General features: G+C 59.6%; 2 protein-coding genes across 17 annotated transcripts in view; both read right to left on the bottom strand.

Annotated features, from left to right (window-relative positions):
• Window positions 1–7,963, bottom strand: part of TFEB (transcription factor EB) — an 18,101-nt gene extending 10,138 nt beyond the window's left edge. For all 14 annotated transcript variants that reach the window (XM_050985169.1, XM_050985170.1, XM_050985175.1 and 11 more), the window contains exon 1: window positions 7,589–7,963. The gene's annotated coding sequence lies outside the window, so the exon portion shown is untranslated. The remainder of the gene's footprint in view (window positions 1–7,588) is intronic.
• Window positions 7,964–8,092: 129 nt separating this feature from the next.
• PGC (progastricsin) lies at window positions 8,093–17,706 on the bottom strand. 3 transcript variants are annotated; one of them, XM_050985184.1, is made up of 10 exons: window positions 16,427–17,703; window positions 15,449–15,602; window positions 14,684–14,801; window positions 13,737–13,855; window positions 13,292–13,491; window positions 12,304–12,426; window positions 12,034–12,178; window positions 11,380–11,478; window positions 9,495–10,284; window positions 8,093–8,891 (listed from the first exon to the last, which is right to left on the bottom strand). In XM_050985184.1, exons 1-9 carry the CDS (start codon window positions 16,480–16,482, stop codon window positions 10,132–10,134), a joined length of 1,167 nt encoding a protein of 388 aa, XP_050841141.1. In that variant the 5' UTR covers window positions 16,483–17,703; the 3' UTR covers window positions 8,093–8,891; window positions 9,495–10,131. The 3 variants fall into 3 exon arrangements, with proteins under 3 accessions (XP_050841141.1, XP_050841143.1, XP_050841142.1); XM_050985186.1 differs by lacking the exon at window positions 12,304–12,426 and having other exon boundaries at window positions 16,427–17,706; XM_050985185.1 differs by lacking the exon at window positions 11,380–11,478 and having other exon boundaries at window positions 16,427–17,622.
• Between the last annotated feature and the right edge of the window lie 214 nt (window positions 17,707–17,920).

The raw sequence follows: 17,920 nt of genomic DNA, 5'->3' as shown, positions 1-17,920 counted from the left end.
CCAGGCTGCAGCCCCAGCCCCACGGTGGGGAAGGAGCCAGGGAATGCATCTCCCTTCCAAATGTGCCTGTGCTGCTCAGCACCACGGTTATTCCTGGTTAATTCTGGTCATTTATTCCTGGTTAATTCTGGTCATTTATTCCTGGTTATTCCTGCTTATTTATTTATGGTTATTTATGGTTATTCCTGGTTATCCTGGTTATTCCTGGTATTTATTTCTGGTTATTCCTGATTATTTATTCATGGTTATTCCTGGTCATTTATTTCTGGTTATTTCTGTTTGTTTCTTTCTGGTCATTCCTGCTCATTATGGTTATTTATTTATGGTTATTCCTGGTTATTCATTTTTGGTTATTCCTGGTTATTCTGGTCATTTATTTCTGGTTATTCCTAGTTATTTCTTTCTGGTTATTCCTGCTTATTTATGGTTATTTACTGGTTATATTTCTGGTTATTCTGGTTATTTATTTCTGGTATTTTCCAGTTTTATTCAGCTGGTTATTTTATTTCTGGTTATTCTGGTTATGGTTATTCCTGGTTATTTATTCCTGGTTATATTTTTGGTTATTTATTATTCTAGTTATTCTGGTTATTTATTTCAGGCTATCTCTGGTTATTTATTCCTGGTTATTCCTGATTAATTCTGGTTATTCCTGGTTATCCCTGGCCCCTCCTCGCTCTCCCTCCGGGGTGTGATACCAGCAGGAATCCCGCTGGCTCTCGGGGGTGGCTCCATTTGGAGGATCCCAGAGCCCCCAGGAGGGGACAGAGCCCCGAGCTGTCCCTCAGCCCCGCGGTGACACGGGGGTGCTGGAGGGGACATCGGGCACTGCCCCGCAACCCGGCTGGGGACAGAGCCCTGCCCTAGAGCTGGCAGTGCCACCTGAAGGGACACAGCACCTGCAGGAGGCACAGCAGCGTCCCCGGGCACCCAAACTGCCCCAGAGGCTTCTCCAGATTTAGGCACGGGGATCGCGTTACCCTGCCAGGGAGGTGGCACCGGGGGAGGTGGCACCGCGTGCCTGCCAGCCCTGCCGGGTGCCACACGCCTCCTGCCACCCCTGTGAGAACGGGGAGTGATGAGAACCCCCAAAGCCACAGCGCCAGGCCCTGCTGGGCTTCACTTCCAGCTCGATCGGGGCCGTTCACGAGCGGAAAAATCAATGAGAGGCTTTGGGAGGGACAGGGGACAGCAGGGGACAGCAGGGGACAGGGCAGGGACATCACCCACCCAGAGCTCAGTGGGGCAGGGGACAGCAGGGGGACAGGGCAGGGACAACACCCAGGGGGGCTGGGGACAGCAGGGGACAGGGCAGGGACATCACCCAGCTGGGCTGGGGACAGCAGGGGGACAGCAGGGGGACAGCAGGGACATCACCCACCCAGAGCCCAGCGGGGCTGGGAACTGAGGGGCAGAGAGAGGGAAAAGGAGAAGAAAGAAGTGAGAACAGCTTTGCTGCTCGCCATGGGCTGGCCCAGCCTCCCCTTCCTTCCTTCCTTCTTTCCTTCCTCGTTTTTGGTTTTCAAACCCAGGGGTGGCAGGGAGGGAGCACAAGGGACCCCAGCCCAGGGTTTGTTCTGATGTCACCAAGCTGTCACCTTGCCACGCGTCCAAACCACCCCATGTGTGCCCCAGCCACATCCAGGGGCTCCTTCCACCCAGGACCAGAGTCCCTGTGACCCCTGGAACCATCCCAGGAGCTGTGTGGGATCCCTGGGAACCATCCCAGCCCCATCCAGGGGCTCCTTCCCCACAAGATCAGAGTTCCTGTGACCCCAGGAACCATCCCAGCTCCATCCACAAACTCATTCCACCCAGGATCAGAATTCCTGAGACCCCAGGAGCCATCCCAACCCCATCCAGGAGCTCCTTCCACCCAGGATCAGAGTCCCTGTGACCCCAGGAGCCATCCCAGGAGCTGTGTGCGATCCCTGAGAACCATCCCAGCCCCATCCAGGGGCTCCTTCCACCCAGGATCAGAATTCCTGTCACTCCAGGAGCCATCCCAGCCCCATCAGAGGCTCCTTCCACCCAGGATCAGAGTCCCTGTGACCCCAGGAGCCATCCCAGGAGCTGTGTGCGATCCCTGAGAACCATCCCAGCCCCATCCAGGGGCTCCTTCCCCACAAGATCAAAGTCCCTGTCACCCCAGGAGCTGTGTGGGATCCCTGGGAACCATCCCAACCCCATCCAGAGGCTCCTTCCACCCAGGATCAGAATTCCTGTCACTCCCAGGAACCATCCCAGCCCCATCCACAGACTCCTTCCACCCAGGATCAGAATTCCTGTCACTCCAGGAACCATCCCAACACCATCCAGAGGCTCCTTCCACCCAGGATCAGAGTCCCTGTGACCCCAGGAGCCATCCCAGCCCCATCCAGGGGCTCATTCCACCCAGGATCAGAATTCCTGTCACTCCAGGAACCATCCCAGCCCCATCCAGGGGCTCCTTCCACCCAGGATCAGAATTCCTGTCACTCCAGGAACCATCCCAGCCCCATCCAGGGGCTCCCTCCCCACATCCCGAGCCCGCAGCCCTGCAGGAGGAGCAGGCAGAGGAGGGGCTTGGCAGAGCCAGCCCGGGGTCAGTTGACAGCAGCAGCGAGGCACTGACTCACCAGGGCTGTTTTTAGCCCCGGCATGTCAGCAACGTGGAGCTGGACGTTGTTAACAGGCGCTGGGTCAGAGGCCAAATGTTTTCCCTGGAAAGGGCTGAGGGATCCCACAGGGAAAAAAAAAAAAAAAAAAACATGACCAGGGCTGGCCCCAAACAGCCAGGTGAGCCTGGCACACCCAGGAGGGCTCAGGGAGTTGGTGGAGGGAGAAGCACCAGGCCCTGATCCTTTGTGTCACCAAAGGAATTTTTAAATTGGGTGGAATTTAAAAACCCTACAAAAACCCCCTTGGTGGTGCCAAGGTGTGGGCAGGAGAGCCCAGCTGGGCTTGGCAGCCATTAAGGGGTTAATAACACACACACAGCCTTGCTCTGGTGTCTCTCCATCCCCAAAATTGTCTATTTCACCCCCAAAAATCCCACACAGCCCAGGGATGGCTGCAGAGCATCACCCAGCCGGGCATGGCAGAGGGAGGTTGGCATCTCCCAGCCAGGTTTGGGGGCAGGGAGAGGCAAAGGGACCCCCCAAAAGAGGGGTCAGAGCCTCCAAAATAATGGAAACATCACTGCCCGACTGCCCGGGCTGGGAATTCACAGCCCCTGCCCCCCTCCAGGGCAGCAATTAAAAATAAAAGTGTGAACAGGCAGGAGGATGGGCTGAGTGATTAATCGGGACAGAGGAGGGGACCGCGGTGACCTTGGCAGGCACGGGCAGGCTCCAGGTCCTGCTGCACATCCCGGGAAAGGAGGGAAGGGAGAGGTGGGAGAGAAGGAAAAGCTCGGCCCGGGGTCACTCCGGGAGATTTGGGTGTTGGCCTTTGGGAAGAAAGGTGTAAATGAGAGATCAGGGATGCACAGGAATCATCCTGCTGGTCACCAGGCGGGCAGACAGAGCTCCAGGGGGCTGGGACAGCACTGCCACCCGCCCCAAAACCCTAGAAACCAGCAAGGGGGAGAAATCAGCCAGAAATGGGGGGAGAAATACCTAAAAAGGGGGGAGAAATCACCCAGAAATGGCGGAGAAATCACCCAGGAAAGGGGGGGAAATCATCCTAGAAAAGGGGAGAAATCATCCCAGAAAAGGCGGGGGAGAAATCATCCCAGAAAAGGGGGGGAGAAATCATCCCAGAAAAGGGGGGGAGAAATCAGCACAGAAAGGTGGAGAAATCATCCCGGAAAGGGGGGAGAAATCATCCCAGAAATGGGGGAGAAATCATTCCAGAAATGGGGGAGAAATCAGCACAGAAAAGGGGGGAGAAATCAGCCCAGAGAGTGGGAAAAAATCACTTCAGAAAGTGGGGAACAATCACCCCACAAAGTGGGGAGAAATCACCCCACAAAGTGGGGAGAAACCACCCCAAAAAGTGGGAATAAATCTACCCAAAAAGTGGGGAGAAAACACCTCAGAAAGTGGAAATAAACCACCCAAAAGTGGTGATGCTCGACAGAACCAGCCCAGGAGCTCCAGGCGCCCCCCAAGCTCACGGTGCCACCTGCCACCAGCACAAGGTGACAACGGCCACCCCCTGTCCCCCCTCCCAGAGCCAGAGGCGCTCTCAGCACCGCCTCCCTCCCAGCCCCATGCTGCTGCAAGGATGTAATATTTATAAATACGCCATGTCCAGCCCCCAGCACCCAGCCCTGAGCCTCGGGGGAGGCAGAGCTCGTGTAACCAGGCCCCAGGAATAAATAAACAAATTGGGGACAGCCCCTGCCTTGCCCTCCCAAACCAGCCCTGGCCATGCCATGCCCCCCTGGCATCCCCTCCCGTGCCCACCCAGCGCCGCTCACCCGCTCCGGAGGGGTTGGTGCTGTGCCCTCCTTTGTGCCAGGCTCTGCCCGGAGCTTTTCCTGCTCCCTGAAGGTCAAACTGCTCCCCGGGGAGCCCCTGCTGCCAGCCCAGCCCCTGGACTGGCACGGTGCCTCCTCTCCTGGGCACGTTGCTCCGGTTGGAGCCCTGCAGGAGCTCGGAGGTTTTTATTCCCACCCAGCTGGGATTTCTCCTTTGCCTGCCCAAAATGCTCAGCCAAACCTGCTGGCAGGCAGCTCCCTCCTCACCTGGCAGCAATCTGGCAGCAGGGTGTGCCAGGTGGGCACAGCCCATTCCTCATTTCCTCCAAAATATTCCCACCCCCTCCGAAATCCTGGGCAGGAGCCAGCTCTGCTGCCCTCGCTGGTCCCTGAGGCTCCAAGAACCCCCCCCCGGCCATCCCCACGCTGGGAATTTCAGGTTGATCCGGAATTTGCACCCGTTTAACCAAAGGAGGGGAGCTCAGGGTGTGGGGAGTTTGTCTGGAGCCAAAAGTGCTCCGAGGAAAGGTGACAAAGCCCCGGGGGCGATTCCTAGAAGAGGCTTTCAAGATAAGGTGGCACAACCTGTAGGGACATCGGGGACACCTTGAGCCCTCCCAGCCGGGTGATCCCACCCAGATCATCCCACGGTGCCCATCCCAACGCTCCTGCAGCACAGACCTCCCCAAACCCCCCCAGACCTGCCCCTGGGCCCCCAGGGATGGAGCATCCCCCATTCCCGGTTTTCTCAGCCTCCCAGGAAGGTGAGGAGCAGCACCCAGAGCCCATCCTGGAGCACAGGACTCCGCCATTCCTGGGAATTCCTGGGAATTCCACCTCAGGGGAGCCCTGACGTGCAGGCAAATCCGCAGGGAAAACCTGCTCCGAGCACCAGCCAGGTGCCAGGAGGAGGGACAGGAATTTGGGAGGGATGAGGGAAGAGCCATGGGGGCTCTTCCCTGCCAGCGAGAGGAAAAAAAGACGAGCACAAAATCCCTGTGTGGTCAGGGAGACACCTCCCCTTTGACCCCCCCCAAGTGTCACAGAGCTGGTGACAAGGGCCACAGAGCCACCAGAGTGACCCCAGGTAGCTTGGAACAGCTCACGGAGGTGGTGCCACCACAGGGAGGTGACAGCACACCTGGCACCTCTGGGCACCCTCTGCTCTTTGATGGGGCTCCCTGGGGTCCTCCCGGGGTCCCCAACAGCAAACTGGGGTCTGGGAAGTTGTCACAGAGCTGCCACCCCCAGCACAGGACACTGCTGCTGGCCCCTGCCCGCTTCCTCTTTCTCTGGGATGTGGGATAACCCCGCACAGGGCACTGACAAAACAGCTCCCTTGGGGCAAGCCCAGCCCCTCTCAAACCACCCCAAAAAACTCCAGATGGGAGTTCCTGTCCCCACAGAGGGGACAGGGCTGTGGCAGCTCCATCCCTGCCGTCTACACCCCAGGAAAGGAGGGACAAACATCAAATCCAGGGATGAGACCCCATCACACCAGACCCCCAACACCCCACGACACGAGGATGTTTTTACCCTCAGCACTGTGGATTTTTGGAGGGGGACACACCCCCCAAAAAACCCATTTCCCTGTTTTTTGTGCTGCTCAGGCCACCCCACCCTGAGCCCTGGGAATGTCCCCCCCTTGCTCTGGTGACCCCCCATCATCCCAAGGGGCTCTTCCCATTCCCCTTCCAGCACTTCCAGGAAAACAGGGCAGGGCAGGGGGGGCCAGGAACACACAAGTGCAGAGTGGAAAAAGCAATAAAATCTAAATCCCCTGGCTGGGCTCAGGGCTCCATCCCAAACACCCGGATGCTGGATGGCCCCATCCAGCAGCTCCACCCCGCCCTGCAGTTTGCAGTTTCCTACTGATAAGGGCGGGCAGATCCCTCGGAAAACACAAAACACGCGGGGCCGGCATCCCTCGGGAAGAGAACCCAGAATCCCTCAGGAAACCAACCCAGCATCCTTCGGAAAACACCTCCACGTGCTGCCCCTCCCCAAATCGGGCTGTTCCCCCCCAAACCCACCCCCATCCCGAATTCCCACCCTTCCCCAGCTGGCTTTTCCACCCTCCTGCAGCAGGTGAGCAGGAGCAGGCTGGGAGAAACCAGCCCCACGCCCGGCTCGGGCCGGAGCAGCCGTGCATGAAGCCAAGCAAACATGGCAGGGAAGTAGAGAGAAGGGGGGGGGAAGAAAAAATAACCCCCCCAAAGCGTCCCTTCGCTGCCTGCCGGACTCTGTTATATAAAAAACACCAACTCCCCCCGTGCCCCAAGGGGGGGAACACGCCGGGATTCCTGGAAGCGTGCCCTGCTTTCCCCGGACTCGCACCGGTTTATTTATTTATCTGACACCAGCACAATAACCACCAGATTTTCTTCGTGTTTCTATTCTTTTTTTTTTTTTTTTTCCGGGTTGGTTTTGTTGGTTTTTTTTGTTTTTTTTTTTTAAGGAAATTTCCCCCATCATCTGACTGCCCCAAGCTCTGGGGGCTGCGTAATCCTTTCCTGCCTCGTAATTAATTCATGAATGTAATTAATTAATCCGTCCGGGGCAGCCCCCTCTATTCCCCCCAGATTTCCCCAGGAGGGGGGGACACGCTGTGTGTCCTCTCGGTGACCCCCCTAAAAGCCAAGTGTGACACTTGGTACCCCAATTTTCCCATCTTTTCAGACCCCAAGGGGGGTCCCCACTTGGCGTCCCCCAAAGCGGGGGATGCCGAGGACCCCCAGGAGCATCCGTGCCTCAGTTTCCCCAGGGGTGGAGCACCGTGTTCGGGGGGGTTCCCGATGGGAACGGCGACCCGGCCAGGTCCCCCCGACCTGCCGGGGGTCTCACAGCCCCCGGCACCGCCGGTTTTTGGGAGAGGGCACCGGGACGAGCTGCTGGAGACCCCCAAAACCCCGCAGCAGCCGCGCTGGAACGTCCCGAGGGCCGCTCCCGGGGGCGAGGGAGACACGGAGGGGCGGGGGGGCGATTATTTACAGCAAAAGAAGGGGAAATAAAACAACTCCGAGTTCAAAGCGCCCCGGGATGGCGCAGGACGGGGGGGGAGCACCCCAACACCTCCCCAGCACCCCAACAAGGTGGGCTCCGAGCCGAGGGGGTCCCGCTGCGCGGCTGCCGAGCCCCCCTCCCGTCCCCGGGGACCCCCGGGACCCCCGGCCCCGCACTCACCCGTGGGGAACGGCGAGGAAACGAAGTGGTTCGGCTCCGCTCGGGTTTGCTCGGCCTCGCTCGGCTGCTCTCGGCACGGTTCGGTTCGGCCCCTCGGCTCGGTTCGAACCCGTTCGGCTACGCTCGGCTCGGTTCGGGTCTGTTCGGGCTCGCTCGGCTATGCTCGGCCCAACTCGGCTCGGCTCCTCGGCTCTGCTCAGCTCAGTTCGGCCCCGCTCGGCTCGGTTCGGCAGCGCTCGATTCGACTCCTCGGCTCAGTTCGGCTCCACTCGGTTCTGCTCGTCCCGGCTCGGTTCTGTCGGGCTCCTCCGCTCGGCTCGGCGCAGTCCGGCCCGGTTGGGCTCGGCTCGGCCCGGCTCGGCCCCGTGCCGAGGGAGGGCAGCAGCAGCGCCCGCCCGGCCCGGCGCGGCCCGTTCCGCTGCCCTCGCTGCGCTCCGCCGGCCCCGGGCACGCCGGGAGCTGCAGTCCGCGCCTGCCGGGACTTGTAGTCCCCGCCCGGCCACGGCGGGAGTTTGGGCTTGGCGCTTTCCTGCCCTGAAACAGGGGGGCGTCCTCCCCAAAAATGTTTGTTTTCTCCTCCAAAGTGGCTGTTTCCACCCCAAAAACGGGTCGGGAGAGGAGGGACGGGGTGGGAGGTGAAGGCAGCGCTGTGTTGGGGTTGTGCAGTCCCATGAACCAGGATGGTGCATCCCTTTGGATTAGGAAGACAGGGGGATCGTGGAGCTCCTTGCACCAGGATCCTAAATCCCTTTGGACCACGATCCTAAATCCCTTTGGACCACAATCCTAAATCCCTTCGGACCATCATCCTACATCCCTTAGCACCAGGATCCTGCATCCCTTTGGGCTGGGATCACACGGGGCTCACGGAGCTCCTCACCCCAGGGTTTTACCCCTCCTTGCACCGCGATCCTCCAGCTGTTTGTGGCCCTGGCCGGGGGGCGATGTCCCCACATCCACCCTGATGTCCCCACATCCACCCCGATGTCCCTCCTGACCCCCAGACCAAGCACGGACACCGATTAAAAGCCAAACGCCGCCGTTATCACCCAATTAAAGGATTTTTCTCCCGCCTTCAGCCCCAGCTTTCCGGAAAACAAAGGCACAGCCACACACGCCCCTTCCAGCAAGTGGAAATTCCTGCTGCTGGTGTTCTGGGAATGGGCAGGAGCGTCCCAGGTGCCCGCAGACCTGCTGGCAGCTTCCATCCAAACTTTTGGCCATGGAATGATGCTGGGAATCTTCAGAAGCTCGGGAAATCCCCACGAGGTTCCTGATGGCTCTGCCTTGGCCTGGGCAGGTCCTGCGGGGAGCAAAGGGGACAGCAAAGAGCAGAGGGACGTGGTCAGCCTTTGCTGGCCGCCACCATCCTGTTTCCAGCAGAAAATTCCCATTCCAAAGGGAGCAGGAGGAGGAAGAGGAGGAGGAGGAGGATGAGGAATGCCCTTCCCCGCCCAATCTCGGTCTCAGGGAGCTCAATATTTTCTCGGTCTCAGCCTGTGTCAATATTTTGAGTCAAAGCTCGGAGCACTTTGTGTTCTTCCCCCGGGAGGTGACAGAGCCGGGAACGCATCAGAGAGGGAGCTCCGGCGATAAAGAACTGCTAAAAAACTCAAAACCGACTCTGGGTGAACTGCTAAAAAACTCAAAAACTACTCTGGGTGCTGGGAGAGAGCGGGGTCACCCATCCTCCCCCTGCCCGGGGTGTCCCCATCCCCTCGGGCCACACCTCCCCTCAATTCCCGGTATTCCAGTGCGGTTTTCCCAGGCTTTTTTCAGGGCTCAGGGGTCATTTGTGGGTCGTGACTCAGCCCTGGTGATAAAGAACTTCTCAGAAACTCTGGGAAACAGCGGGGTCACCCATCCTCCCCCTGCCCGGGGTGTTCCCCATCCCCTTGGGCCACACCTGCTCCCAATTCCCGATATTCCAGTGCGGTTTTCCAGGCTGAGCAGCTCCGTTTCAGGGCTCAGGGGTCATTTGGGGGTCGTGACTCAGCTCTGGTGATAAAGAACTTCTGAGAAATTCTGGAAACAGCGGGGTCACCCAACTTCCCCCTGCCCGGGGTGTTCCCCATCCCCTTGGGCCACACCTGCTCCCAATTCCCGATATTCCAGTGCAGTTTTCCAGCCCCACTTCAGGCCTCTGGGGTCATTTGGGTGTCCTGACTCACCTCACAGCCACAGGATTCCCTCCTGGACACACCTCAGGGCTTTGGCAGAGCTTTCCCAGCTGCAGGGAGGCTCGGGAGCTTCCCCTCTGAGGTTTCCCGAGGGGTGGAGGTGGGGACTGCCCCTCCCTGGGGATTTATCCCAGCTCATCCCAGCACTTACCTTGCTGGAGCAGGGAATTGTGAGCCAGGGAACCCCTCAGGCTGCTCCCCACAAACCCAGGAGCTCAGAGACCGTTTGGGGTGGCAGGGTTTATTTGTTACAGGATCCGTGGGCGCACAAATCCCGAGGGATGGGGATGGGAAGGGGCAGAAATGTCCCTGGGAATGCTGTGTCACCCCCTGAGCCGGGAGAGGGGCTGGAATTTGCTTCCTCTAGGCCGAGAGGGCGAAGCCCACGCGGCTGTTGGCCATGTCGAAGATGGTGTAATATTCCTTCAGGAAAACGTTTCCCAGGATCCAGAGGGGCTGCCCATCCTGGGAGGGCAGGTAGGTGGCCTCGATGGCCAGGGTGCAGTAGCCATTGCTCTGGAGGGGGAAAAATGGGGGGGTCAGCACCTCCAGCAGCACAGGGGGAGCAGCGCTGCTGGCCACGGAGCTACGGGCTCTTCCCGGGGCCTTGGGAATGCTCGGGATGTTCCTGGTGCCTTGGGAATTCTCAGGATGTTCCTGATACCCCAGGAATTCTCGGGATGTTCCCAGTGCCTTGGGAATTCTCAGGATGTTCCTAGTGCCCCGGGAATTCTCGGGATGTTCCCAGTGCCTCAGGAATTCTCAGGAACTCTCAGGATGTTCCCGGTACCCAGGGAACCCTCAGGAACTCTCGGGATGTTCCTGGTGCCTGCAGATATTCCTGGTGCCTCAGGAACCCTGGGGATGTCCCCGGTGCCCGTGGAGCCCTGTGGAATTCTCAGGAACTCTCAGGATGTTCCCAGTGCCTCAGGAACCCTGGGGATGTTCCTGATACCTAGGGAACTCTTGGAACTCTCGGGATGTTCCCAGTGCCTCAGGAACCCTGGGAACCCTGGGGATGTCCCCAGTACCCGTGGAGCCCTGTGGAATTCTCATGAACCCTCAGGATGTTCCCTGTGCCTCAGGAACCCTGGGAGCCCTGGGGATGTTCCCAGTACTCAGGGAACCCTGGGAGCCCTGGGGATGTTCCCGGTGCCCGCGGAGCCTTGGGGAATTCTCAGGAGCCCTGGGGATGTCCCCGGTAGCTGTGGAACCCTGGGAGCCCTGGGGATGTCCCCAGTACTCCCCTGGGAGCCCTAGGGATGTCCCCGGTGCCACGGAGCCCTGGGGATGTCCCCGGAGCCCTGGGAGCCCTGGGAGCCCTGGGGATGTCCCCAGTGCCCACGGAGCCCTGGGAGCCCTGGGGATGTCCCCAGTGCCCACGGAGCCCTGGGAGCCCTGGGGATGTCCCCGGAGCCCTGGGAGCCCTGGGAGCCCTGGGGATGTCCCCGGTGTCCGCGGAGCCCTGGGAGCCCTGGGGATGTCCCCGGTGCCTCAGGAGCCCTGGGAGCCCTGGGGATGTCCCCGGAGCCCTGGGAGCCCTGGGAGCCCTGGGAATGTCCCCGGTGTCCGCGGAGCCCGGTGGGATGTGGGTGTGGATCCCAGACGTACGTTCAGGACGTAGGCGGACGGGGAGAGCGCCAGCCGAGCGCCGCCGATGCCGAAGGTGAGGGGGGGCATGCTCTGGGTGTCACTGCAGTCCACTGCGTACTGAGGGGACAGGGACACGGCCTCAGGGGACATGGGGGGACAAACGCCCTGCCCCTGGCAGCGCCACACTGCAGGATCACGGAGAGGTTTGGGTGGGAAGGGGATTTAAATCACCCAGTGCCACCCCTGCCGTGGCAGGGACAGCTCCACTGCCCCAGGGTGCTGCAGCCTGGCCTGGGACACTGCCAGGGGTGGCACAGCCACAGCTGCTCTGGGACATCCACCCCAACCCCTCCCCACGCTCACAGGGAGGAATTCCTTCCCTGAATCAACCCTGAATTTCCTCCCTTTCAATCTGAACCCATTGCCCCTTGTCCTGTCACTCCAGGCCCTTGTCCCAGGTCCCTCTCTGGCTTCACTGCAGCCCCTTCTGATCCTGGAACGGGCTGTGAGGTTTCCACACAATGCTCTCTTCCCCTGAGCATCCCCACCTTTCTCAGCCTGATGTCACCCCTGCAGTCCCTTTTCCTGCAGGTGCCCCCTGAGTTTTGTGGGACCTGGTGGAGCCCAGAGCTCTGACTCCCGTGCAGGCCCCCCCAAAACCCCCACACTCACCCCATAGCTGGTCTCCTGGGCTCCCAGGGCCTCCAGGATGCTCTCGATGTACTGCTGGGGCACGGTCAGCAGAAATGTCCCCGTGTCCACGATGGCCTGGCAGCCCTGGCTGCACCAGCTGGTCACTGACTGCCCGGTGGCAACCCTGGGAGGACAGCGGGGACAAGGACGTGGCTTTGGGCACCCCTAAAGGCAAAGCAGGGAGCCTGGAGCCCTGCAAAGCAGCAGCTGAACCGGGGGGTGACGGCCAGAGGTGCAAACACCACTCACTCCTCCAGGGCCACCTGCCAGTAGAGCCTCTGTGTCACCGGTGCCCAGGTGATGTCCCCCTGGAAGAGCTGAGGGTCCACGCCCCCCAGGATGAGCTCTCCCCCGAACTCGAAGGTGGGCTGGCTGTGGGAAAACAGAGCCCCAGCAGCAGAGATCAGGAGAGCCTGGGGTGAGAGGGGGTGGGTGGAGAGGGGGGGGATCCCCGAGGGACCCTCAGGGGGCAGCAGGGGACAGCAGGGTGTGAGGGCAGGGAGAGGACACCAGGATGTGAAGGTAGGGGACACCAGGATGTGAAGGTAGGGGACACCAGGATGGGAGGGCAGGGGACACCACAATGTGAGGGCAGGGGAGAGCAGGACGTGAGGGCAGGGGACAGCAGGACGTGAGGGCAGGGAGAGGACACCAGGATGTGAAAGTAGGGGACACCAGGACACGAGGGATGGGGACACCAGGATGTGCAGGCAGGGGACACCACAACATGCAGGGGACACCACAATGTGAGGGCAGGGGACACCAGGACACGCAGGGGACGCAAGAACATGCAGACAGTGGACACCAGGATGTGAAGGTAGGGGACACCAGGACACGAGAGACACCAGGACATGCAGGCAGGGGACACCAGGATGTGAAGGTAAGGAACACCACAACATGCAGGGGACGCCAGGAATTGAGGGCAGGGGACACCAGGACACACAGAGGACACAAGGATGTGCAGACAGGGGACACCAGGACATGCAGGGCACACCAGGACATGCAGACAGGGGGCACCGGGACATTCAGGGCACACCAGGACATGCAGACAGGGCACACCAGGACGTGCAGAGGACACCAGGATGTGCAGACAGGGGACACCGGCACATTCAGGGGACACCAGGACGTGCAGGGGACACCATGACATGCAGACAGGGGACACCAGGACATGCAGGGCACACCATGACATGCAGACAGGGGACACCAGGACGTGCAGAGCGCCCTGAGGGGCTCTCACCGTGAGAAGTGGAAGCTGAAGACGGGCTCAGCCAGCTGGTTCTGCTCCAGCATGCCCCCCAGGGCCGTGGCCGTGCCCCCCATGGCCAGCGAGGGGAAGGCCATGCCCAGGATGCCATCGAAGGCTGCGAAGTAGAACGGCTGCGTGGGCTCGGCCTGGCTCAGCCCCAGCTCCTGCTCGGTCACTGTGATGCTCTGGATCTGCAGGGAAGAGGGGCTGCTGCTCCAGAGGTGCCAACAGCACCGGGCAGAGGGGAAAATTGGGAAAAACCCCAGGATTTGGGTTAAAATCCAGCCAGAGCTCAGCTGGTGGCCGAGGGTGGCAGGAAACACTTTTTTATCCGTTTTGCCAGGGTTTGTCCAAGTGCAAGCCAGGACAGATCAGCCCTCAGGTGTCCCCACCAGGACACAGCGGGGGTGGCACGGGGGACACAGGGGACACTCACCCTGAGTGTGTCAGAGCCCAGCACGAGGGTGACAGAGCCACTGCCGTAGGACACGTTGTAGGACTGGCCCCTGGGGGTGAAGGTGGCCGAGGCACTGGGCTGGAACTTGGCGTGGTTGACTGGGGAGGGAGAAGAGGGAAAGCCCTGGGCATGGGCTGCACTGGGATGTCACTGCTGGGTGTTCCATTGGGATAATCCCTAGGGAACAACTTCTGTTCTGCAGTGGGATGTCACTGCTGGGTGTTCCATTGGGATAATCCCTAGGGAACAACTTCTGTTCTGCACTGGGATGTCACTGCTGGGAGCTCCATCAGTGGGATTTCACTGCTGGAAATCCCACTGGGATAATCCCCAAGGAGCAGGCCCTGTTCTGCAGTGGGATGTCACTGCTGGATGTTCCATCAGTGATTTCACTGCTGGATGCTCCCGGGGATAATTCCCAGGTGCTGGGGATGGGGACAGGGAGTTCCCAGAAGATTGCTGGGATGTCCATGGAACACAGCTGAGACTCCTGGGATGATCAGGGAGCACCCCTGAGATTATTGGGATGGCCATGGAGCACCCAGAAGATTCCTGGGATGGCCAGGGAGCACCCAGAAGATTCCTGGGATGGCCAGGGAGCACCCAGAAGATTCCTGGGATGGCCAGGGAGCACCCCTGAGATTCCTGGCATGGCTGTGAGGATTCCAGGGCTCTGAGCTTCCCAAGGAAGGCACCAGCAACCCCAGATCAGCATCCCAGGGTCATTTTTTTGGCACTGTGATGTCCCCAAGGTGACAGGGGAAGGACATGGAAGAACAGGGACAAGGACCTGTGGCACCCAAACCCATCCTGGGGTGCTCAGAGCCTGGAGCCCCGCAGTGCTGGGATGATTGGTACTAATTAGTGAGCGCTAATTACTCCTAGGAGCAGGAATGGCTCTGCCCACGGCATCCTGGGCTACTCACAGCAAGCAGGACTCTGGCAGTCCGTGGAGGGCACCCACAGGTTGGAGGAGCCAGTGTCAAAAAGCACCAGGAACTTTTGGGGCGGCTCCCCGATGCTGATCTCCCCAAAGTAGGAGGACTGGGAAAAAAAAAAGGGAATTTTCATTGGCCACGGGCTCAGGGACAGACCAAGATCCCTCCTGGCATCCCCCAGCCAGGCAGGAGCAGGCTGAGCTCTCACCCTGCCTCTACTCTCCCCAAAAAAATGAAATATTAAATAATTATTGTGGGTTTGTTTCATACAGAAAAGCCTGGCTCTTTGTGGCTGGGGGTAAACTTCCTTGGGGCTCAAAACAGAAGCTGAAAGAGTGGGGAAAAAAGCAATTTAAGAGTGGGGAAAAAAGCAATTTAAGAGTGGGGGATAAAGCAATTTAAGAGTGGGGAGAAAAGCGATTTAAAGGTGGGGAGAAAGCAATTTAAAAGTGGGGAGAAAAGCAATTTAAAGGTGGGGAGAAAAGCGATTTAATAGTGGGTAAAAAAAGCAATTTAAGAGTGGGGGGAAAACAACTTAAGGGTGGGGGGAAAAGCAATTTAAGGGTAGGGAAAAAAGCAATTTAAAGGTAGGGAAAAAAGCAATTTAAGGGTGGGCAAAAAAGCAATTTAAGGGTGGGCAAAAAAGCAATTTAAGGGTGGGCAAAAAAGCAGTTTCTCACTGCTGGAGGCTCAGGGGTGTCCAGATTGCTGTGGCAGCTGGGAGGGAGGAAGGACAGGCAGGAGGGCACTCACATCCAGGTGGTTGGTTATGGGCTCCCTCACCACGGAGCCCTGGCTGGGCTGGTATTTCTTCACTGGATCGTATTTGATGTGCTTCAGGAAATCATCCAGCACCCCAGCTGCCCTCATCCTGTCCCGGATGGACAGGCCTTTCCTCAGACTGATCCTGCACAGACAGAGACAGAACGCAGCAGGAAAGAAGAAAATGTCAGCGTTTCCAAAGGCTCGGTGCTCTGGGCTCATCTGAGACGTGACAGGAGCTCTGCAGATCCTCAGGAACTGCTCGCCACATCCCAGGATCTCTCCATCCTCCAGGATCTCTCCATGCTCTCCCAGGATCTTTCCCCATCCCAGGATCTCCACATCCCCAGGATCTGCTCTCCACATCCCCAGGATCTCTCCACATCCCAGGATCTGCTCTCCACATCCCAGGATCTCTCCATGCCCTCTCAGGATCTCTCCATCCCCAGGATCTCTCCATCCCCAGATCTCTCTCCATCCCCAGGATCTCTCTCCATCCCAGGATCTCCCCATCCCCAGGATCTCTCCCCATCCCAGGATCTCTCCCCATCCCAGGATCTCTCCATCCCCAGGATCTCTCCACATCCCAGGATCTCTCCCCATCCCAGGATCTCTCCCCTCCCGGATCTCCCAGCCCGATCTCTCCCATCCCAGGATCTCTCCATCCCAGGTCTCTCATCCCAGGATCTCCCATCCCAGATTCCCCCCCAGATTTCCATCCCCGATCTCTCCATCCCCAGGATCTCCCCACCCAGGATCTCTCCATCCCAGAATCTCTCCATCCCCAGGATCTGCTCTCCACATCCCAGGATCTCTCCCCATCCCAGGATCTCTCCCCATCCCCGGATCTCTCCCTATCCCAGGACCTCTCCATCCCCCGGTCCTGCCCTGCTCCGTGCCCCCCGGTGCATCCCCCGCGCTCCCAGCATCTCCGCATCCCCGCTCTCCCTCCTCCGCCCTCTCACCCACCTGACCGCCCCCTCCGCCAGCTGCAGACACGCCAGCACCACCGGCAGCCACTTCATGGTGCCCCGCAGCCCTCGGGAGGCGGCAGCAGCCGGGCACGGCCGCCGGGGCTGCCGCTTTTATCCCGGGAGGCAGCGCCGGCTCTGATCCGCCGACCTCCGCCGGCCACGGGCACCTCCCGGCCCGGCCTCAAGGGCGGCTTTGTGCCCCGGGCCGCGGGGACCCGGCGGGATCGGCCCTGGGCGGCCACATCAAAGGGCAGCCGAGCGATAAGGACAGCTCTTATCGGGGACCGGGGACCTGACGTCACCGCGCTGGGTCCCGGGTTGCGCTCGCCAAAAACGCCGGAGCTGCTCGCCAAACCCTGTCCCGGGACAAAGGGACTCCGGATCTTGGGAAAGGCTTTGGTCTGCCCTCCTTCCGCCGCTGAGAGAGGGATGGAGGCAGGGAGGACTCGGGGCAAGGAGATGGAGCCCAGCAGGGCCTTCCTCCTCTGGTTCCCTCCAGGATGGTCCCCAGGTTCCTTCTTTCATTCCTTCCAGGATGGTCCACAGGTTCCTCCTCTGGTTCCCTCCAGGATGGTCCCCAGGTTCCTCCTCTAATTTCCTCCAGGGTGATCCCCAGGTTCCTTCTCTGGTTCCCTCCAGGATGGTCCCCAGGTTCCTTCTTTCATTCCTTCCAGGATGGTCCACAGGTTTCTCCTCTAATTTCCTCCAGGGTGGTCTCCTCGTTACTTCTCTTGCTTTTTCCAGGATGATCCCCAGGTTCCTTCTCTCTGTTTTTCCAGGATGGTCCCCAGCTTGTTCTCTCATTTCCTCCAGGATGGTCCCCAGGTTGTTCTCTCATTTCCTCCAGGATGGTCCCCAGGTTCCTCCTCTCGTTTCCTCCTAGGTGATCCTCAGGTTCCTTCTCTTCCTTTTTCAATGATGTTCTCCAGGTTCCTCCTCTCATTCCCTCCAAGGTGGTCCCAGATTCCTCCTTTCATTCCCTCCAGGGTTCCCAGCAGGGTTTGGGGTTCCAAGCAGGACTTAGGGCTCCCAGCAGGATTTAGGGTTCCCAGCAGGATTTGGGGTTCCCAGCAGGATTTAGGGTTCCCAGCAGGATTTGGGGTTCCCAGCAGGATTTGGGTTCCCAGCAGGGTTTAGGGCTCCCAGCAGGATTTGGGGTTCCCAGCAGGATTTAGGGTTCCCAGCAGGATTTGGGGTTCCCAGCAGGATTTAGGGCTCCCAGCAGGATTTAGGGCTCCCAGCAGCAGAGATCTGGTGATCCTGCAGGGGCTGTGCCCCGGGTTTCCCTCGGGTCAGGCTCTGGGCATTCCCTCTGCTTTGCTTTCAGTTTCTCTTCTGTGTTGGCTCGGTGGCCCAGCTCCAGCTCAGGGAATTCCAGCAGGAGATCTCCCGGGATTCTGCAGTGGCCGAGCCCAGCACCCCTGGAAGCTGCAGCAGGGGAGGTTCTGGGGAGACCTCATGGCCCCTTCCAGGACCTGGAGGGGCTGCA

The sequence above is a fragment of the Serinus canaria genome, chromosome 26 (assembly GCF_022539315.1).
Source record: "Serinus canaria isolate serCan28SL12 chromosome 26, serCan2020, whole genome shotgun sequence".
Classification (NCBI taxonomy): Eukaryota; Metazoa; Chordata; class Aves; order Passeriformes; family Fringillidae; genus Serinus; species Serinus canaria.
The sequence above is the reverse complement of the archived record's forward strand: the minus strand, read 5'-3'. Positions and strand labels throughout refer to the sequence as shown.